The sequence below is a fragment of the Podarcis vaucheri genome (assembly GCF_965113315.1).
Source record: "Podarcis vaucheri genome assembly, chromosome: 3".
Taxonomy (NCBI): Eukaryota; Metazoa; Chordata; class Lepidosauria; order Squamata; family Lacertidae; genus Podarcis; species Podarcis vaucheri.
Window position 1 is genome coordinate 92,273,142 of NC_138761.1, and position 22,855 is coordinate 92,295,996.

The 22,855-nt window shown below is 41.3% G+C and overlaps 1 protein-coding gene across 14 annotated transcripts in view; it reads left to right on the top strand.

Moving 5' to 3' along the window:
* The window catches only part of DST (dystonin), a 299,556-nt gene extending 277,152 nt beyond the window's left edge, over positions 1-22,404 (top strand). For 9 of the 14 annotated variants that reach the window (XM_082218107.1, XM_082218116.1, XM_082218117.1 and 6 more), the window contains 14 exons: positions 1,419-1,562; positions 2,224-2,412; positions 3,295-3,424; positions 3,737-3,900; positions 4,548-4,710; positions 4,850-5,004; positions 5,418-5,492; positions 6,642-6,659; positions 13,298-13,415; positions 16,362-16,430; positions 17,226-17,425; positions 17,873-17,983; positions 20,449-20,572; positions 21,345-22,404. In XM_082218107.1, coding sequence (XP_082074233.1) covers positions 1,419-1,562; positions 2,224-2,412; positions 3,295-3,424; positions 3,737-3,900; positions 4,548-4,710; positions 4,850-5,004; positions 5,418-5,492; positions 6,642-6,659; positions 13,298-13,415; positions 16,362-16,430; positions 17,226-17,425; positions 17,873-17,983; positions 20,449-20,572; positions 21,345-21,610 — 1,926 coding nt within the window. In that variant the 3' untranslated portion in view covers positions 21,611-22,404. The remainder of the gene's footprint in view (positions 1-1,418; positions 1,563-2,223; positions 2,413-3,294; positions 3,425-3,736; positions 3,901-4,547; positions 4,711-4,849; positions 5,005-5,417; positions 5,493-6,641; positions 6,660-13,297; positions 13,416-16,361; positions 16,431-17,225; positions 17,426-17,872; positions 17,984-20,448; positions 20,573-21,344) is intronic. The other 5 variants (XM_082218108.1, XM_082218109.1, XM_082218112.1 and 2 more) reach the window with 3 other exon arrangements.
* Positions 22,405-22,855: the final 451 nt, after the last annotated feature.

Below are 22,855 nucleotides of genomic sequence, written 5' to 3' on the forward strand. Positions count from 1 at the left end.
GTATGAAGGGAAAGACATTTATGCTCTTGCTCTCTCTACCCTAGTCCACCTCCTACACCACTCAAAAGTCTCATAAATCTTTTCTCTTGAAAAATGTTATATATCCTTAATTCACTTTCTGATTTTCCATATCAGCATAGGATGACTTAGGGCCTATAACTTACAATGTGCACAGTAAAAAACCCATAAAATATAGAAGATAGTCTAAAACAACAGCAGAGAACACAGCAGCCAAAATATCCAGGAGGGCTCAAAACCTGATTAAAAGGGGAAAATAACAACTTTGCTTATCGCAGTGGAGGAATTTTGGGGGTGGGGACCATCACAGTAAAGGCTGTATTGTGTTTTGTCACTTTACAAATAGAAGGGCATTTGTGGGAGATCTGAATTCTCAGGTATCTTTGAGACGAGCATTTCAAACAAAATTCTCAAGAAGAGGACTGTTCTTTTGTTATCTGAACCCCAGTGAAAGTGGGCCTGAGACGCTTGCATCCCCTATTCCTTATCCACAGGAAGCAGGAAACAAGTACCACAGGGAAGTTGGCATTAGTTCGTAACCCAGATAGATAGGTCCTGATTTCTTCCTGGTTCAGGGCGCCATCCTCCCACATGTGGGGCTTTGTGGAGCAGCAAGGCCACTGCCATATCCGTAAGTCCTGCTACTCAGGGTGACAATAATGGAAGATGCGTGGAGGGTAAAGGATGTTCGGGTCCAGTCCAGACCGGATGCTGTCACACGATAGCAGTGAAACTGGCTTGGGATCCAGTGAATCTCAAGTCAGCACAGCCCTGCCCACTCCCTCCATCAGGACCCCCCCCCCGTCCCTGGATGATTCAGCAGGCAGCAGGAGGCTGTCTCAGCCAGGAGAGTTGAGTGAAGGGACACTTTTGCCTGATCCAACACACAGTCTGGCCTAAAGGAGGTTTAGATAGTTCAGTAGGTCAGTTACTTCTGCAGTCGACATGTTAGTATCCTGTAGTCCAAGAATTCAGTGAATGGTTCCTAGAAGTCTGCATAAATATATGCTGGCCCAGTTATACAACTGAGCAGAGGTGCTCTGAGTAGAGTGTGTGCTTGCTATGACATCTAAGTAGTACTGTCTCACAAAGTTGTGTGTGTGTGTGTGTGTGTGCGTGCGCATAAATATTGCAGTATTGAATTGCAGACTCCAGCATGCATTTTGTCTCTTCAATTAGCCCTTAGTCTACAGTGAATCTTAAAATATTCTTAATAAGTGAATCACTTTCCTCATGCTTTGCTTCTCTTCTTCCTTCCCTGCCACTGGATCAATTCAGATGCCAAGTGATTCAGTGTAGGCATCTGCTCTTTTTGGCTAAACCAGCAAAGTCTGAAATCACTTGGATTTTACCTTTGAACCACTGCCAGCACCTAATTGAAATCACTGTTTTTGCCTTAGGAATTCATGAGAAAACTGGAAGAAAAAAAGGCTGAGCTAACGAAAGCCACAGGTATGGGAGAAGCCATCCTGGCTATCTGCCACCCAGACTCCATCACTACCATTAAGCACTGGATAACAATCATCAGAGCAAGGTTTGAAGAGGTCAGTCCATCTCTAGCAAGTTCTCTCCGGTAATAATAATCAGTCTTTGATAGCTTGGAACACAACTGACAATTAGCAAGGCACTTATATTGTGAGGAAACAATCCAGCTGTCGAGAGCAAAATGTTTAACATACTCATGCTGTTGTGTGTAATAGGCTGGTTTTGGCTCTTCCTTCGCAAATGTCTCTTGAGGAAGAAGTAAAACACTCCCCAGATCAGTTCATGTTCAGAGATAATCACAATGAATTAGAAGTTAAGCCTTGAAAAAGGGATAGGGAACCTGTGGTTCTACAGACATTGTTGGACTCCAACTCCCATCAGCACCAACCACTATGACCATTTGTCAAGGATTAAGGAGTATTGTGTGATAATTCTCAAAATGTTACAACACTAAATACCCAATCATGAAACACAGCAGTGCTTTCCAGCACTTCTGTGCTTCTAGAAACCTTTGGATCACAGTAAAAAGGCAGTGACTTTTCTTTTTGTACTTCTCTTCATGGGGTGCAAAGAGTTCCAGCTTCTACTCACAGAGCTCACCAATGTGGTTGCTCAGCAGTCCTTTGATAATTCTGCCAAGTTTGTTCATGTGAAAGTAATGGAGCACCCAAAGCCCTGGGTTGTGTGAATGTGAATATCATGCATACTTTTCTTTTCAAGGTGTTAGCATGGGCAAAGCAACATCAACAGAGATTGGCAGGGGCCCTGGCTGCACTTATCGCTAATCAAGAGCTGTTGGAAGCATTATTGACCTGGTTGCAGTGGGCAGAGACAACACTTAGTGAAAAAGATAAGGAAGTCATTCCTCAGGAGATTGATGATGTTAAGGCACTCATAGCTGAGCATCAGGTAAGAGGGCCATTGCTATGATTATGAGCAAACTAGTCAACTTCAATGTACTTATGTGCATATGCATATTTTGGAAGTTCAGGTGAAACAGAAGTTTTTAAATAAGCAATTAAAAAACATACTTTGGCCACATGATCAAACAAGGGTTCTGGTTCACGTAGCCTTCTGTTTTTATTTATGTTGTTTCATTGTATTGTACAGCATTGTCCTGGTAAAAGGTGAAGAAAGGCAATATTAAGGGAAACTGCTCTGTTCTTGTACACAGTAAACCAGTGCACCAATTCACCGTGCAATTGATTTCTCCTTTAGAATAAAGAGACAGGACAGCAAAGAAAAAGAAATTGAAAACAATAAATAAGCTGGACTGTAAGATAACACTGTATTGCTTGTGTTCAACTTTACATTCTACAATATGCCTTAGAATTGTTCTGGGACCACATAGTTCCTTCATAAAGTCAAAGTTGAGTATTTTCCTTGTCGGTAAGCCAGTTAGGAGAACTTTGTCGTTACTATTTGGGACATGAGATCAATATCCTTATTGTGGAAGAAACATGCACTTTGGAACACTTGGATGTTGGTGGAAGTGCTTTCTTTTAATCTGAGCATGTAGCTCAAGAAGCCACAGCCCATATTGTTGTTCTCATCCATGTGCTCATGGCAGACAAGGTAGTTGTGTAGGCATTCAGGTGTTAGCAAGGAGATGCTGTATCCAGTGTAGATGCTAATCTAGATATGAGAGAAATCAGCATGTGAAGTAGGAGTTCTGTGCATACATGGGAGATCCCACAGACATCTGGATCAGAAACTTTGTACCCCCAAACAGGGTATGTTGCAAATTATTGTTGTGCATTGTTAGCCAAAGCAACCACCCTTTAATTGCAGACATTCATGGAGGAAATGACTAGAAAACAGCCTGATGTGGATAAGGTTACTAAGACGCATAAAAGGAAAGCAGCTGAATCTGGTCCAATTCATTCTCATATTCCTGTACTGGATAAAGGAAGAGGAGGAAGTAAGTAATGATCTCATATATATATATATGGGGTATCACATATATCATTGCCTTTAGTCATTAACTGATTATTTAAAAGCTTTCAGAATTTAACTTACTATTTCTGATTTATGAAGTGGACAGGATTGTCTACAGGGTCAGGAACCTGTGGCCCTAAAGCCAAACCTCCCTTTCTGTTAGATGCCGCCTGGAATCACAGGCATGTTAGGCCTCTCCCTTCTTCCTATAGAAACAAGCATGTATGCTATGTTACCTTTTGTTTACATTGCCTTGAGAAGCAGAAGTAGAGTACATTTTTCTGTATTTTAACAGGAAAGCGTTCCCCAACACCAAGCATGTACCCCTCAGGTGCACAGGCTCAGATTGAAACCAAGAATCCACGGGTGAACCTCTTGGTCAGCAAATGGCAGCAAGTCTGGCTTCTGGCTCTGGAAAGAAGAAGGAAACTTAATGATGCTTTAGACCGATTAGAGGAGGTCAGTAAACAGCAGATGTGTTTGCTATAACTAAGCCTTAGTTCATGTCTTATTGGCCACTCCTCTTCGTGTGGTGGAGGACCAGGCAGATACCCTTCCTTTGACAGGCAGAAGTAGCTTATGTGCTGGTCAGTGCGTACCAACACCCAATTATGTGAAAGCCCTGCTCATGCATCATCATTATTATTCACTTTTATTACAAAGGTAATTCAAAGTGACATTAATTATATTTAAAGCAATTTACATTAATTATGTTAATTTCTCCCTTGCTTTTTTGTGATGGAGATATATCACATAAGCAGACATCAGCATGGAGTGCCATTGGTGTTGTGTAGACATAATATTGGGATGTATGCTCCTTTCCCTGTACTCTCTTCAGAACAAATTCACCACTTTCCTTGTCAGAGTTTGCCATGGTTTAGAGTTACTTGAATGGTGATCATAGTGATGATTAAGGATTTGTAAGCCCCCTTCATACTTTAGTTTCAAAAAAAGGGAACGGGGTTTTAGGGAGGGCAAGGGAAAGGCTCCTAAGGTTGACTTACAGTTTGCAGAATAACATCTGCTCTGAACTTTAGCATCACGATTATATGTATTTCTCACAAAACAGTTCACCTCTTTTTTTCCATTTTTCCTTTTGTCTAAAGCTGAAAGAATTTGCCAACTTTGATTTTGATATTTGGCGGAAGAAATATATGCGTTGGATGAACCATAAGAAATCTCGAGTCATGGACTTCTTTAGGAGGATCGATAAAGATCAGGATGGAAAGATAACCAGACAGGAATTTATTGATGGGATTCTTTCTTCAAGTAAGTTTTGAAGCAAATTTCGATCATTTGCATATTAAATTTAATTCCTCAGAGTTTTGGAATGCTAGTAAGTCAGTTTCCCGAAAGGTTATTGGTAAGAGTTGTTCAATTTAACTTGAACTGTTCTTTTCATCTGCAGAATTTCCTACTAGTCGATTGGAAATGAGTGCAGTAGCGGATATCTTTGACAGAGATGGTGATGGCTATATTGACTACTACGAGTTTGTAGCAGCACTTCATCCGAACAAAGATGCATACAAGCCTCTGACAGATGCCGACAAAATTGAAGATGAGGTGCTCTTCTCCCTCCCCCCTCCCCCTCCCTGCCCCTCAGCCTCTTTCTTAAAGTATCTTTCTCTGGAATTGCATGTTGAACTTATACAGTGGTACCTCGGTTTACGAACAGCCCTGTTTATGAACTATTCGGTTTACGACCTCTGCAAAACCAGAAGTAGTGTTCCGGTTTGTGAACTTTACCTCAGTCTACAAACGGAAGCCAAATGGTGGAAGGGCACTGGCAGCGGGAGGCCTCATTAGGGAAAGCGCACCTCAGTTTAAGAACGGATTTGGTTTAAGAACAGACTTCAGCAACGGATTAAGTTCGTAAACCGAGGTACCACTGTAGTCCCATTGTTTTCTTGACCTGATTCCACAACTTACCATAAATGGCAATTAATATAATTTGCTTCTGATTGTCGTTTTGACAGGTGACAAGGCAGGTAGCAAAATGTAAATGCGCAAAGCGATTCCAAGTGGAGCAGATTGGTGATAACAAGTACAGAGTAAGTATAGAAAACAGTCATGTTATCTGTTGGATTTAGACTCCCCTATTCTGCAAAGGAGTAATTTAACTAAATTAATAATACAGTGTGAATTTGATGTATTTTCTCTTTTTTAAAAACAACATCATCATCATCATTTTGGACCCTATTGCATTTTTCACCAGCCACAGTGCATGAAGTGAGATGCTGCTGTTGTGCCACCCTCTTGGCTGCAGGGGCTATCGTTCTCTGGGGTGAGGTGGCAGCAGAGTAGTTGTGGTAGGTGCAGATGCATGTGCCCCTGTGGCCACCACTGCTGTCAACCCAGTGGTCTCCTGCCCTCATCTCTTCTCTGGCTCCCCATTGCATCCCCAGCAAGTGGCAGCACCACTGCAGCCAACAGAGTGCCGCAGTGGCAGGACCCCACCTCATGCACCACAGCTGTTCTTTAATCACCCCATCTGATCTTTTAGGTGTGATTGAAGAAGAAGAAAAGCTACTATTATACCACCGAAGTCACAATAAATCTTTTCTTGCATTGGAATTTTAAATAACTTTCCAAAGGAGCCTGGGTTTTGATGAAACTTCCAAGTAATAGAGCTTAATGCCTGTTACAAATATTCCATGCGTGCGCCGAGTTATACCTACAGGTGTCAAGGTTTTATAGTGGAACATTCATTAACTTCTGAATTAGAATTATTATTATTTTTCCAACAGAGCAAACAGTTGGGAGTGTATTAGCCTTCCAAACATATTTGAATAAAGTTGTACTCTGTCATCACCATCCTGTCTTTTCTTTTTGTTTGATTTTGATTTCATTGAAGTATGCTTTCCTTTTTCTAGATAGAAAATGTGCCAAAAAAACCAGCAAGTAGATATCAAGGGGGGATCTACCAAATTGTCGTCCCCTTCTTTCATTTCAATTCAGCAATATCATTTTCCATTGAGAATTTGGCGGAAGGAAATCAGATTATGTAGCAAGCAATAGATAGGTGTCATAGGAGTCAGGTCTGACAGCATTAACAGCCCAGACAGCTGATGTTATCGGCACATCTCTAAGCTACATACTAAATTGGAAGATGTAGAATGTGCATGTGCTGTTAGAGTGTGTTCTAGAGGATTTCCTGTTACACTAATTATGTCTTTCTCCCATTTTCCATCTCTTGTCAGTTCTTCCTGGGAAATCAGGTATAAACAGTGGAATGTGTTACGGAGTTCCTAGTATTCTTTTAATACATCATCATTTCAGCTTGCAGTGGTTTGTCCTCCCCTACCCTTTCACCCTAAGCTAATTCATTGTTGGTCAGCTACGATGCCTCTCTGGAAATGCTTAACTGGTTTCCTTGTTTTGGGAATTGCCTTTTTTGCCTGCTGCTGCCTCATTAATGAGATTACTTTTAAGGGAACCAGATAATAGACTGCATTAATTGGTAGTGCAAATGCCTTTGGGCATTCTTCCTGTGGTTTACACACTGGAATTGTTGTTAAGATTTTGCTGTGATTCATATATGGAGTATCCTTTAAATTTCCATGCTGCATTCCACTGTAAGATGATCTAGGACCTTGCACTTTTTAAAGCTTTTGCCAAAAACAAAAAAGGACATTCAATTAGAAATTGAATAGGGAAATTGCATTTCCATAAAAACCATCACTGCAAATTGGGCACCATGCAGACTGCATCCCAGGTAAAGACTGCCTATTTCTGTTTTGTTTCATGTGCAGTCCTTCATTCTTCTTGCTTCTTAGAAGTTAGTACAGTGGAACCTTGGTTGTTGAATGCCTCCGTTGTCATACATTTCGGCTTCCGAACGCCGAAAACCTGGAAGTAACTGCTCCGGTTTTTGAACAATTTTCGGAAGCTGAACATGTTTCACGGCTTCCGTTTTGAGTTTCTCTATTGTATTGAGGGTTCAGGTTTTGGTTATCGAACGTTTCGGATGTTGGACGTTCTTCTGGAACGGATAATGTTCGAAAACCGAGGTTCTGCTGTATCATGCTTTCTTAGAATCTATTCCCTGTGAAACCTAATAGTAAAGGAAGATTATATAGGTTTTTAGAATGAGATTACTCAACATTATGCAGTGTAAAAAAATCCCATTTGTGATTTAAAGTTTCACCTACTCTGACATGAGTACAATAAGCTAAATTTTCCTTCTCATGCCATCCATGCTAATACATTATATAATCTTAACTTTTGCCTTTGTTTAGCCCATTTTGCTCCCAATTCTAAAGCCACTCCCTTTTTCATGATATTATGTTCTTGATTTCCTAGAAGATATAGTGAAGGGGGTTTGTTCTCCTGCTTTCTTCAGGAGGGTGGGTGTGGCTTTGCCTCAGCACCATTAAATGAATGAGACAGGAAGCACTGGAGCTGCAAGTGGCAATGTTCAAGCATTGTGCCGTCTGGAAAATGGGGAGAGAAATGTTCCACTTCCAAATGGGAGTTGGGGGACTGGGGCAGGTTGCTTACTCCTGACCACAGCAGAGTGACACCTGAGATTAGGGATCATTTGGCACAACAGCAGTAGAAGTTAATTACCTAAATGGGCTCGGAGAAAGAAGAAAGGGGGGGATGGTAAGCACCCCAAAATATCAGAATGATGACAGAAGGGGTTTCCCAAAACAATCTCCCAGGTTTTATTGGCTCAAAGGGAAATCTCCCCAGACTTATTCAGGAGCTGCCATATACAGTGGAGCACATTCCCCCCCCCCCCAAAAAAAAGGACCATCAGAAAATACAGTTGATGCAGCATAAAATCTTGTGAGTAAAAAAAGAAAGAAAGAAAATCTTCAGCCACTAATTACTTTGGGTATTTTTGATTTATTAACTTTATATGCTTTCTTCTTGTTTGGTTCCCAAAAGTAACATGCCTTTCTCCCTTTGCTTAAGCTGTGTCTCAGTAAGGTACATGAAAAATTAAACTCAGTTACATGATTTGGCTGTAACACAAGTAGGGATTACCATAGCTTCTTTCCAAGGATGAAATCCGGCATTTTATTCTAGTGTGATCTTTGGGAAGAACTCCCCATAGGTACCCACATGAAGAATCTGGTCTTACATATCACAGTAATCCGAGCTAAGAAGTGCTGAATCCCTCGTAACTATTTTTTTCTCCCAGGGAACAGGGTGGCTCTGAGATCCTACCTGTAATGGAGGATCAGTTGGAGGTGGACAAGAGATTTGGATGAGTTGGATTGATAATGGAAGAGTGAGGTCTTTTGCATTGGTTGGGATTTAAAGGTTGTAACCCTGCAGTCTGCTAGTGCACTTTTCAGATTGCACAGTACAGTTAGAAGTGAGGCATCCATGGCTTGTCCCGCCCTTTCTCCCCTGGTCCTGTTGTCCTTCCCTTCCTCCACTTGTTGTAATGGTCAGGCCTGCAGGTGTGCTGTGCAGCAGTTTGGGGTGAATAACAATGGCAGGAAAAGAAAAGAGCAGAACACGTTCCTGTTACAGTGGGAAATGTAAATGAGGAGAGAAGCAGGTTTGGGATATTTCCCCCTCCCCCCCCTGCAGCCAACCCTCCTTTAAATCTTCTACACAGGGTTGGACCCTCCAGGGCAGATTTAGTGAGAGGGGGGGTGTGTGTCTGCAGTGGGGAAGGGGGAAATATCCCAAACCTGCTTCTCTCCTCATTCTGCTGATGGAAACACTACTGCCACCTGAGCCAGGTCTCTCAGTTACAGTCTGACAACATTAGCTATGATTCATAGGGTTTTTTCAGTGGTAGTGTAAGACATCCACTGGAACTACTGGAGACACTTTATGTATTAGTGATTTGACACTAATGTCATGGAAAGGAGATTTGAAATGTGCATATAAAGAATGTAGGAGAAAGTTAGGTGGCCATCCTTATACTACATTTTAGTTTCCTATTGGCCTGGCTCAGATCATTCTATATCAGCTTATTGAACCAACGTATGCTTGAGCCTTGTTGCCCATACACTCTGTCCTTGCATTGCTCTATCCTCCTCTCTTCTCTGCATTCTGCAATAATTCTTCAGTTAAACATAGTTTCCCACTACATCCAAACTGGGAAGCTATGGCTGCAATGTTCAGAACAAGCTAGGATCTTAAACCAGCTTCAGACCATGGTTTAAGATCCTGGGTTGTTCTGAACATTGTTAACCATAGTTTCCCATTTTGGACATAACAGGAAATAATGGTTAATTGAAGACTTATTGGCTTATTGCAGTATGTTAAAGAGGAAAGCGTCTGTGTGCACTGCCAGAAGGCTCATTCATATCTCAGATTAAAGCTAAACATGTTGCCCCAAATGCAAACATGTGTTTACATTCATGGATTGGGAGAAGTAGGCTTTAAGCCACTTGAATGAGCCTGAAAATTATGCTATAATGGTGCAGAGATTTTCACCATGTGTACTAATATACGAAGCAACAGAGTGTAATGAGTCCTTTAGATCACCAACGAATTTTGCTAAGGCTCCAGGATATTTGGGAGGGGAATCAGTTGTTTTTCTTTCTTTATTTCACATTTCAGTAAGTGATTGTTTACTTGTACATATTAAAGGGCCCTCAGACTTGGTGTGTGGTGTGTGCGCTGTAACATTTGGAAAGAATATTGTTTGAGCACCCCTTTTCAGGTGCTTTCTGCATAACTGGCACATTAATGCTTTAAAACCAAAACCAGTTATAAAACCAATATGGAGAGAGGAAATATGTGTTAAAAGGAAGTATGTCTGGAATGCATGTTACATTCAAAGAGCGGAGCTATGCTTTCAAACTACTTGCATAAGAACATGTGGACAAGCTATAAGAGACCTAAGGGATTTTGCAGCATTTCCAAATCACTAAATTGAAGGACCAGCATTTATGTACTTCCTAAAACTTTGCTTTTGACAAAGTACAGCAGAAGTACAATTTTGCACACTTGTTCTCCTTAGACAAGTGGTGGCGAACCTATGGCACGCGTGCCAGAGTGGGCACACAGAACCCTCTCTGATGGCACGTGCGCAAGATGGCATGCAGGGCCGTTACTGGGGGTTGGCAAAGGGACAGCCGCTCCCCCCATGCCAATGCGGGTGGGAAACGCTCCCTAAGGTGCACGCCACCCTCAGCAGCATCAGGGGAGTTGCACGACGCTAAACAGCTGGTTGGCGGATGTGCAACTCCCCCCCCCCGCCAATGTGGGCAGGGAAACGCTCCCCAGAGTGCCCGTTGCCCGCAGTAGCGTGGGGGAGAGTTTTGTGCTGGCCAACCAGCCCCCCCCCCGCTGCAATTTAAGACAGACAGGGTGCTGGGTAAGGAAGCATGGAGACAGTGGTTTGTGATGGTGTGGGTTTGGATCCGAAGCAGGTTGGATTTTTATTTTTTATTTTGGCGGGGAGCGACAGCTCAGCTAGCCATCGATTAACAGAAGGGTCTGTCTCTTACCCTTGAGGACAAACAGCAGGCTTGGGCTGTGCTGCTGTTTTCAAGATCCAAGATGCAGAGCGGGGTGAGGGTGGAGAAGGAGCCTGCCCTCCCATGCCAGGGAGGGGAGCGCTACGCTGGGCCACCCTTGTGCAAAGCAAAACACACGGAAGAGAGGGCAGCTTTGCAATGCGCCATATCCAGATGCTTCTGCCTGGCTTTTGCATAAGCCTGATTTCCCTGCTTTTCCCTCCTTTTTTTGAACTCAGAAGGAGGTTGCTCTTTTTCCTGTTCTGGAGAGCGCAGACCGGGTGGGGAAGAGGGAGAGCCAGTGAGAGGGTGCGCAAGGTGCAGAAGGAGTGAATATCATGAAGAGGGGCTGGGAGAAGTGAAGGGGTGGAGGTGAGCTGCTCCTTGAAGACACCTCACAACAGGAGGCCTTGCTGCCTGCACGCTGCCAAGCCAATGAGCCTCAGTTCTCCTTCCTGCCCACCCAATCCCCAACCCAACATAGCGACTCCAGCTTCCCTGGCGAATGGGTCAGTCGCTTGCCTGCTGCGGGTTTCCCCGAGTCCCACGCTGAGTCCTCTGTCTGTCTCTCTGTTTCCTCTCTGCTTCTCTCTTGTTCTCCGATGCTCAGGAGAGAAGCGCCAAAGGGGCCACAGAGAGAGAGAGAAACAGACAGACATCTATACATACCCACACACCCACATGCAGGGAAAGTATCCTGAGAGTGCTCTGCCTAACAGCCTGCTTCACAACACACACAAGTGCTGCGGCTGCTGGGTTGCCAGTAACAAAAAAGAGCAAATAATAATAATACCCCGTCCATCTGGCTGGGTTTATTTATTTATTTATACTTATTTGTATGTGTGCATGCAGACAATCGTTATTATCCCACTTTGTGATAAATAAGTGGGTTTTGGGTTGCAGTTTGGGCACTCAGTGTCTAAAAGGTTCTCCACCACTGCCTTAGACCCTTGGAGGATGCCAGCTCCTGCCCCCACCATGCGAGGGGTTTTTTGTTTGGTGTCCCCCCCCAACTCTAAACTGATACTTGTGCTAGTGAAGCTGCGTATTTGCAACTGAAAATTACCACCTCATTAAAGTTGGGAAGACTATCCTTCTGGAAGGAGATGTGAGCTCTAGCATTGGGGAGGGGGGAGTCTGCAGCCTTCAAGTTGTTGTTTTTTTAGGGCTTTTTTTTACAAATATAAAGTATTCACAGAATTGCAGCATTATTACTTTGAGTTCAAAGGATAGTCTTGCTGGTGCTGGCCAGTTATTGGTTTACTTTAAAATGCTGCGTGTTGGGGTAGTATAATGGAGTCCAGCCAGCATCTAACGAAGTAAGAAAAATGAAACTTAAAAGAATAAAATAGACAGTAAAAACATTTACTAGAAAAGTGGAGACATGCCACTAATGGGTCAATAGCTACCTAATTTATGACACTCAAACCCTTGGCCATCCAATGAGGCTGAATGTTGGAAGATTCAGGGCTGATAAAAGAAAGTTACTTCTTCATGCAGCTCATAAACTGTGGAACTTACTCCCACAGGAGGCAGCGATAGTTTACCAACCTAGATGGATTTAAAAGAGGATTGGACAAATTCATGGAGGAGAGGGCTGTTTAAGGCTGCTAGCCATGATGGCTATGTAAGAACAGGACGGCCTAGATGGGCCATTGCCCTAATCCAGCTTATTCTTACTTCTCACACTGGCTATAGAAATACACATAATGTGTGGGAGAATGGTCACAAAATGCTAAAAAAAATAGCACCCTTGGAAGAAGGGCATCCCTGAAGAAAGATAACTGGAACCCTCACAAAAATTCTATTTGTTACATGATACAACACTTGCCTAGAAATGCCCTTAGTGGCTATTCTAAGTGGCAGCTTTCCAGAAGGCAAGAGGGTGAAAAAGAAATTATGAAATAACAATAAAAGTCTGTTTTTCTGACTTATTCAGCAGTCATCACTGTAATATGTGCACTGTGTCCTCATAATGAGTTCTAATCCATATTTCGGTGGGAATATTCTTATCATTTTTTCAAGGAGAGATCAGTGAAGGTTTTAGTATTGACAGTACAGTTCCAAGTAGCTTCATGTATTACATGACTAATTTTTCTCCTTTGAAAAGATCTGAGAAACATCCATGTGGCTCTCAAGAATCAAGGGGGGGGGCAATCAAACCTAGCAGCATTATACCCTTGTGCTCTGCCTCCCTCCCCTCCCCCACCAATCTCATTGCTACCTTTTGGGTTAATGCAGTTGCATTCAACTTGAAAACAACCTTTACCATATGCATAATGCAAAACTCTTTGGTGATTTTTCTACTAATGATTTAGGAGCTTATTGTGCGTGGCTAATTTTAACCCTCTTGGCTTGGAGCGCACCGTGCTGTTTAGAACTTGTAGGAAAGCTTGAGCTTGATTTCCTGTCTTCCTGCACAGTTTGGTGACTCCCAGCAACTCCGTCTTGTCCGCATTCTGCGGAGCACTGTTATGGTTCGAGTTGGAGGCGGATGGATGGCACTTGACGAGTTCTTAGTGAAAAATGATCCTTGCAGAGGTATGTAGGAAGACTTCTTTACAGATGACTATTAAACCCATTAATAGTGTATATACAACTGCTGTCATGGATTAACTAGGGTAGTAGAGGTTAGAAGGATGAAATGTAAACTGTATAAATCCCTGGTTTAGTTAAACACTGATTCACTTACGATGCCCTACTTATATACATCTTGCTATTTTTAAGGACTACCTACTGAAGATACTGTAGACCAGAGCTTTCCAAACTTTGTGTCGCGACACGTTAATGTGTTGGCTGCTGTGCTTATGTGTGTCACACAGACGCTCCCCATGCCCCTCCCAGAGCTGGAAAGGGGTTAGTTTAATCTCTGGTTTGCTAGTAAAACTGAATTACTGTGTCATGAAATGATGCAAAACTGAATTACTGTCCTGAAATGATGCATGTTTAAAAAGTGTGTCACCAACATGAAAAGTTTGGAAAGCTCTGCTGTATACTCTGGCTATGCATTGCATTCACCATGTGAGAGCTTGACATGCAAGGAATTTCTTTGGCTCTCACACACCAACAGAATGAGAAGCTGTCAGGAACACAGAAACCACACATACAGGAAAGGAGGAAGTGCTGGCTTCCCTTCCCTGTCCATTGGTTATCGCCCCTTTTCTCTCTTGTTAGCTAATTTTTCCTCAGAGTTGGGAGGGGGGAAGAGCAGAAACTGTGGTGGGACCACTCTTATGGTGAGTGTAACATGTAGCCTGGCTCATGGTGAACAGCTGATGGCTCACTGGTTTGTGGCCTAGATCTTCCAAGGATTCTAATCTATTGCGCCCAGATTTGTAAGCAGATTTCACTGTGGCATCTTAACAGCCTTATAAGCCTAAAACCTGATTCACAGAAGAAGGTAGCCTGGATTTAGTTGAAATCATTTCTGGGTCCTAGGTCTGCCTGCTGTGTGTGTTGATAGAATGCAGTAGGCATGGGATTGGTTGGGTTTTAGGCTCACCAAGAGGTGAAGTGAAGCAATCACTTTGGGGGGCAAAATTCCAGAAGTTCAGTGGAAATGGTAAGTAAAATAGTAAAAAAGTAAAATAGTGACTACTTGCTAGTCCCAGAGGGAATAATATAAAGGGCATCACCCAATTTTATGTTGTGTTAAGGAATGTTAAGATGGGGTGGTGAACGTAGTGTTCTGTTTCTCAAAAATGAAAAGTAGCTACAGAAAACATTATTGGGCATATATTAGATTATTTTTCTCTGTAGTTAAAACTGTGAATTCTATACGTAATACTGCAAGTTCACACTGAAAAGTAAACATTGTGGTAGTATACATGCTTCTTAGGGATATATATTTCTTTTTCCTTAATCAGGCTAATGCTTACTTATCCAGCCACCATTTTATCAGATACAATTGAAACTACAACTTAAAATTCCTGCTGTTTAGTAAACAATCATATGACTGGATGTTACCTGTAGTGTTGAGAAAAAGAGTGAACTGTGCCTCTGGTGGAAAACTTGCTTCAATTCTGTTTTAATTACGTTATGCTTGAGTCACATTTTACATTCCTGCTGTACAGGAATAAATGAGATAGTTACACAGCCTGCATTGATAATCCACCTGATTCCATCATCCCATCTCATACTCTACTCTGAAGAATCTTAACAGGACGAAAGTGGAATGTAGCATTCTGACTGAATATAATTGACTCCTATAATAACACATTAGATGTGCTATTTTATTCCTACATTGTGAGATGCCTACAATCTACCCATGTTCCACCTAAGTCAGGTGAACAGTACTTGATTTGACATATTTATTGTTGCTGCTTTTAAAAAACAACAACAGCTGGTATCTCCAGCTGATTATCACCAAGCTTCCCATTACAGGAATTGGGTTCTTCAACACCAGTGTATACAAATATGGAAGATCTCTGAATTTCCAAAAACTATTATATTTAATGTGATGGCTGCTACTGTAGTTTATGCCTTTCCCTTCCTCCTCCAGCACAACTACAAGGAAGCATTAACTTCTGTTTTAAATTAACCACAGCTTTTTATCATCTGGATCTGGATAAAATGTGGTTAATCTTAACCACTTATTTAAACAAGCCAACTTCAGACCATAGTTTAAGAAGATGACTTGTTTCAATAAACCATAAAGTTAATTTGGACATCTAGGCTTGGACATCATGCAAAACTGTAGTTACTTAAAGTGGAAGCAGAAGCTTCTTATCCTTTCTCACGGCCACACCAAAGGAGGGCAAGGCACGGGAGAAGTCCAGAGCTCACTACAGCTCATCACTAACATAAACCATGGTTTAGCCTTATGTGTAAATTGAGTCAATATGGAGAGATTATTTTTTTTCTGAAACAGATTTTCAGCAAGGAAAGTTCATTTGTGATTTTCAGTATTACTGAATATGAATCTGAATTTTTTTGTTTGTTTTCCATTTGTGGGGTGCTTTACCCACAAAATCCCTTTCAAAGGGCAACATAATTTCAGAGATAAACCTGTCTCAAAAGGATGGAACGTAAGATTACATTCTTCATCAAATCTGCCATGGAAACACTAGCTCTTATGTGGAAACTGTAAATCATATGCAAACCTGTTGGGTGTCTTAATGGTGACTAGGTTTCATTCTATTAAAGCACTGTGTGGTATGTTGTGTCCTCATTTCATGCAACCTTAAGAAGTATGAAGATAGAACATCCCTTTTTGAAGATGGCAAAGAAACCACTTGCTTTCTTTTTTTACCTACATGATGACATTGGGACTGTCTGCAGCTGAGCTTACACCAAGAGTGGTTTCTTTTGCTGAAGAAAACTCCATGACCTTGCTTAGGAACACTTAGCGAGAACTTTTAATCACTTAAGATCTGTCCTTGGCCTGCAGCTTTGAATCTTCTTGCATATGCAACTGCTGTAATTGATTTCTTCTCCTGCTAACAATTTTCTTTTAATATGACCCATATCCTGTGTCATTTTTTCTAGTTCATCATCATGGGAGTAAAATGTTACGTTCGGAATCAAACTCTTCAATTACCACTCAGCCTACTATAGGTTGGCAAACCCCTCTCTTTGTCTCTCCTGTTCTTAATGTTCTTTTCCATTTCCTACCCACTCTGCTTTGATATATACAAATATATATTTAACACAACGCTTCACGTTTCACATTTTTTAGCCTTAACACTTATTGCACTGGCTGGTGCTTGAGAGCTTGCTTCTAAATCTCCTTTGACACGCTCGAAAAGAGTGTTTCAAAAGCAATTGCCATTAAGACAGAGAAAACCAAATGCTAACCTGTTTACGCATCTGAACCTTGTGGGAAGTTCTCACCTTTGCCTCTATACCTGCGTTTGTCTGTGCCCAGCATCCCATCACTTCTTTACAGTTTGGGAGTTTCTGTTTGTCATTGCATGTTGCCCAACTGCATTACTATATAGCTTAGAACTAATATGGTTTTATGCTTTTCTCTCCATGTTTACTCATCATAGCCAGCATCTGTTTCTGAATCATCCAAACAGTGGTAGCATTAGTCAAATGGGTCTTCAGGTTGAGTCTGTGCATTGGTAACCAAATAGCATGTTGAGCCATTCCATTATCATGCTGATTTATGTTGACAGCAGTTCATCTCTGCTAGCATAAAATGTTAGATGCGCAGTTCATCTTTTGCTAGCATAAAATGTTAGATGCGCATATTCTGCAAATGAACTTTTTTGTCTCAAACAAATGCATTACTCACTAATGTGTTTGAATTGTTTGGCCTGTTTGTTTAGCTCTAGCAAAGCCAGCGATATGGACAGGCAGCTGGGGAAATAATCAGACTTTTCGATTTCTCTCTTTCGCATCCTCTAGCTAAAGGGAGGACGAACATGGAGCTACGTGAGAAATTCATTTTGGCAGATGGAGCCAGTCAAAGCATGGCTGCCTTCCGACAAAGGGGACGCAGATCACGACCTTCTTCAAGGGGTGCTTCACCCAACAGATCCATGTCTGTGTCAAATCCACCTGCTCAAGGAGCTCCAACATCAGCTCTTGCGGCCAGCACACCCAAGGTATGACTGGAGTGGTGCAGCTGAAATTTAATGCAGTTAATAAAATCAGGCCAAGCTTGCTACAGTTCGCAATAATGCTACCCTAAAACAAATAGGGGAGATATTGGTTATTTTATTTTTCAAAGAAAGCTAACAAAAGTTTTTTATCGTTTCCTCCCTTACAATTGCAGCGGTCGTGCAAGCCTGGGAAAAAACATGTAAGCTAATTAGAAAAGTGGGTGGGTGGGGGAAATGAAAAAACCATTAACCCACCATTGCATTTTAAAAAGCACACATACATTCTCTTTTGTATAGAATGCTTGTCAACTGTTCCTGCTTTGTTTTGGTGTCATTTTGTTTTTGACTTTTACTGTGAGATTCAGTATTCATAATCTGAATATTCCTCTCCATGACATTGTTTTCCATCGCCTGTTCTTCACCCTTGTGATTTGCCATTGTTCCATACAGACACCCCATCATTTAACACGCAACTATGGTAAACCATGGTTGATAAACAGCAAAACATCATCTCCTTGTAAACCTCCAGAGTGCTCTGAATATCAAGTGTCATCCACAGAGGTACAGTAATGGATGGATATTCTAGTCTAACATTCACTAAAACTATCCTGTTAGCTAACATTCACTACAGTTCCTTGCCCAGCTGTGCTGTACCTTCCTTACATATTAATGCACTCTGTTTGTTTTCAATCTTCTATCCAGCAATTTTAATTTCTCTCTTTTTAAATTGATCAGTCATTTGAGTTTGTTCGGGTCTTGATGAGCATGTTTTAAATTCTATATAACTATGGTCAAACTAGGAATCAGCTCTGTACATGTGGAGTCTAAGATATTTATAACTGAAATCATCTAGTTTGCGCTAGATAAGCAGTTAGATAAATATGAGATCCTGGTGCAGTACCATTCTGCCTAATGAAAAGTTATGTGAAATGCAAGAAGTTTCAGATTCCTGCACTAACATTAAGTCAGTCCAATATTATTTTACCTAATAGTATGTCATTGGTGTTCTGGCTCTGTTTGACCCCATTTATTACTTAGGCCTCTCAGAGCTAAGCTAAGCACACCAAAATCAATAAACTAAAACACTTTCTATTCCGTCTGAACTATGGCCTGAGTTTAGTTTCTAGCCCATCCCATCCCAACAGCTCAGAGCAAGAAATGGCATTAAAATAGAAATTATAAATACTATGCTTAGGAAACCTAGATACAGTGGTGCCTCGCAAGACGAAATTAATTCATTCCGCGAGTTTTTTCATCTAGCGAATTTTTCGTCTTGCGAAGCACGGTGTCGGAAAAGTTTTGGAAAAGCTTCAAAAATCGCCAAAAACCTCAAAAAAGGCTACCTTGAAGTCAAGTCGCAACTGTATTAACGGTGTTAAGAAAAAGGAAACAAACTTGAAAAAACCCAAGACGTTTTCGACTTGCGAAGCAAGCCCATAGGGAAATTCGTCTTGCAAAGCAGCTCAAAAACTGCAAAACCCTTTCGTCTAGCGAATTTTTTGTCTTGCGAGGCATTCGTCTTGCGGGGCACCACTGTAAAATTGTGAGATTGCATTGCAACTATCCCATATCTGCTTTACCCTGACCATTAAAAACAAGTGAAAATAAAAATATCTTACAGTGCATCTGGCTCGGTCCTCCAAAAGAAAGAAGTTCCATATATCTCAAGGAGCCGCCAAGAATGCCTTACTTCGTACCCTCATGGCACAAACGTGCATTAAGATTAATTATCTGGTGATTGTGGAACACTGGGTAGGTGGCAGGCACCAAAATATTTAAGATCTGAAGTATCTTTAAGTGCCAACCCTGGGGAAACAACCCAAGCTATAATTTCTCAGTTCTCATAGGGAAATGGTTGATAGCCTTGCTTGTTTAGAACAAGGGAATATTGAGAACTGAAATACATAAAAGATTGAAAGAGTCTACTATTGATTAAGGAGCCAAAGATTAAATCAGTAGACTGTCTCCTGCTGACATAATACTGCTGTCTTCTCACATAATACAAAATTATATTAGAGTATGCAGTACATCAATGGTTAGCGCTGAGAAGAATGTGTTATTACTGCTCTTGATTGTGGCGGCTACCACTTCTGCTACTTTCCCTCCAGCTTTTTCTACAACTAACTTCTGAGATTTTTGTATGGCTTTGCTTACTAGGTAGCGAAACACCTACTTAGCTATCCTTCCCATAAAATACATTTATTACATGTATAGAATTATTACTCCTAAATATCCACAGGATTTAAAACACAATACAGAATATGAATTGCTGACAGTTTCTAATATTATGCTTTCTTTTTCTCCATACTTCAGCAGATAGCATATCCTCAGTGTAAACTTCCTATTTGCATTTAGCTATTACTAGCAAACCAAAGAAGTGTCAGCGCAGCAATTTAATTGTCCTCCCTGGTCAGAATTAATTCCATATTGCCTTGATGACTACACAGTGATCCTTCAGACTAGTCACACACTGATGCATTTTTCAGAAGCATAGGCATGTTACACATTGTTGCAGAAAAAACAGCAAAATATCTTGTCATAGAGTAAACTCATGATTTTGTAGTTTCGAGTTGACTTCATCAGATACATGAAGTGTGATCCTAAGTTGGCAGGTATATTACATCTTGACATGTAAATATAAAAAGCCATTCTTTTTGTTTGTTTGTTTGTATGTTCGTTTATACAATGTCATCAGTGTACAAAGCACCTTACCAAGTTATGTAAGCAAAACCAGGTTCTTGCTCTCAAGAAGCTTATAAACTAAAAATTGGTAACTGGGAAACATTGAGGGAGGGAAGGAAGAGATACAGTGACAGGTAAAGTGCTTTACATACTAGATATTATTACCATTTGGTTCCCTTTCCAACTCATTAACTAAATATTCCTATGTCATCACTTTTTGGAATAGCTTTTTCTTTGCCATGCATGTTCCGAAGAAGGTGATATGGATGGAGTCCTAAAATCAGCTCTTGTTTGTTGCAGAACATAATGGGTTTGTTTCATTCAGTTCTCCTTGTGTCCTACAGGGGACTCCAATACAAGGGAGTAAACTTAGATTGCCAGGATATCTGTCTGGGAAGGGTTTCCATTCTGGAGAAGACAGCAGCCTCATTTCAACAGCAGCTACAAGAGTCAGGGCACATTTTGCAGGTGAGCACTGGAGAGCTTGGAATAAATGTCTCTGGGATGCTAGTACCTAATACAAAGAGTAAAAAGTAGACTACTGCATGTACACACATTGTGTGGGATCTGCTTCTTTGGGAGGCTGAAATGTGGCAGATCCTGCTTTGAATCAAGGCCTTGGTCCTGATGAAATTCTGGTTCACTGAAGCTGGGATGTAAAATTGGAACTGCATATTGATATCATGTCTAACTTGTGAGTTTCATGATACCAGAGCAGAAGGAGCTAGAGTGAAAAGTTCCACTTGTGATGCAAAGCACTTTAAAAGGGAAATAATTGGCATTGAAAACAATAGATTGCTCTGACTTGTATCCACCAGCTGCGCATAACAGAGGGGCTCTGGTGTACCCATGCAGGATTGAAACAGGTCATACTTGATGTGCCCAGTGGGTAGCATCCAGAAAATCCCTGCTGAATGTAACAAAGGCCCATCCAGTCCAGTATCATGTTTTCACGATGGCCAATCAGGCTGGGAAGCCCACAATCAGGATGTGAGTGTAGCAGTAGCCTCCTTACCAGTGAAACCCAACCACTAGTGTTCAGAGATAGAAGCTGCCATGACTAGTAGCCACGGTTAGCTTTATCCCCTGGTTTGTAATGAAAGAGCAGCACTCGCTTGAGTAGACTTCTGGCTGCCCATAATGGAGCACCATGAAGCTCTTGATGATGCCAGGACAGAATCAGCCTTCGTTATCCCTGCTCACTCTAATTGCAATGGGTGTATTTCTCCTCCTCATGCAGACACCAGAAAAACACCAAGCAGACCTGGAAGTCGAGCAGGAAGCAAGGCTGGCAGCAGAGCAAGCAGCCGCCGGGGCAGTGACGCATCTGATTTTGACATTTCAGAAATTCAGTCTGTGTGCTCGGATGTATCGGAGACTGTTCATACCCCAATTAGGCCAACACCCCGACCCAATTCTCGCTCAGCATCTGGAAAACCTTCCAAAATTCCAACTCCACAAAGAAAGTCGCCGGCCAGCAAATTAGACAAGTCCTCCAAGAGATAGTGTGGTTGGCTCTGTCAAGACCACCTTTTTCCTGTGCATTAAATATTTAAGTTTTTAAGATGTAAAATATTCTGTAGAAATTATTGTGAAATATTACGAGAGTTGGATTTTTAATTTTGCAGATGGCCTTATTTGTGTATTTGTCTTGTTTATTTTATGTGTATGATTTTTGTCAAATTTTGTTTCGTTTATGCCATATCATATGTGAAAAGGAGAAAGTTTTTTTTCAATGTAACTAACGGTTGTTTGCAGTAATGTGTAGAGAGATCACTAAAAGCAATTACTGAATGTACAATTGTCTTTGCGTCCTAAGTCAACAAGGCCTGTCACTTCATCATTAGATTAACAGTAAAGGATACCTCATAACTTTGTCTTAATACAAATGAAAAAGACAACAGTCAACATTATGCATTTTGAACTAACGCAGTGGACTCGAAGAGGCATGTGGCAGGGATACTAAGAAACAGAAGACACAGTTCATACTGCAGTTAATCAAACATTATCCTACAGAGAATTCACAGAGAGAGTTACTTAAAGAGCACTTGCCAGTACTTCAGTACTCCAATATTTTGCAGCATTTTCTGTGCCATTGCTTTAAAGGCCAGACACCATCTGGAATCTAGAATTATTACACTTGTATCAGAATGCCAGTATAATCTGCATTCACATCAGCGTGAGGTTTTCTTTTGCTTGAGTGGATGATAGCACTGTATCATTGGACTCATTTTATATCAAAGCAGTTTTGCTTGCAGAAAAAAGGGGGGGGAAATATGAAATAAAGCTTGTCCCTTCTCTTTGTTGCTACTGTATTCCTTATATCCCATGGAGGTGTGTGTTCTGTGTCAACTTTACATCGTACATGATTTGAAAGAATCAGAACAACCCTTATTTTTTCCCATTTCTCCATCACATTTCATGCAATCATTGGATTCCTTCAGTATACCAATTTTTGCACGTCATAAGGCACAATACACCATTCATGCCTTCAACAAGAATTCCATACTGTTGACCAGTGAATAAAATAATACTGAGTGAATCAGTGTGGAGAAAGACTAGGAAGAGGTTAGATGAATTGAGGCAGAGCATGGTTTCGTTTGCAAGCAGAAAAAATGCACTAGGAAACATCTACATTTCTTCCATGGAATTCTGGTAATTGTATCTCTTCAAGAGACTATAAATCTCCAGTCTTTAAAAAAATGATATGTTTCCATGGTTTTGAGGGAAAAGCTGTGAGAGTTTAGCTCC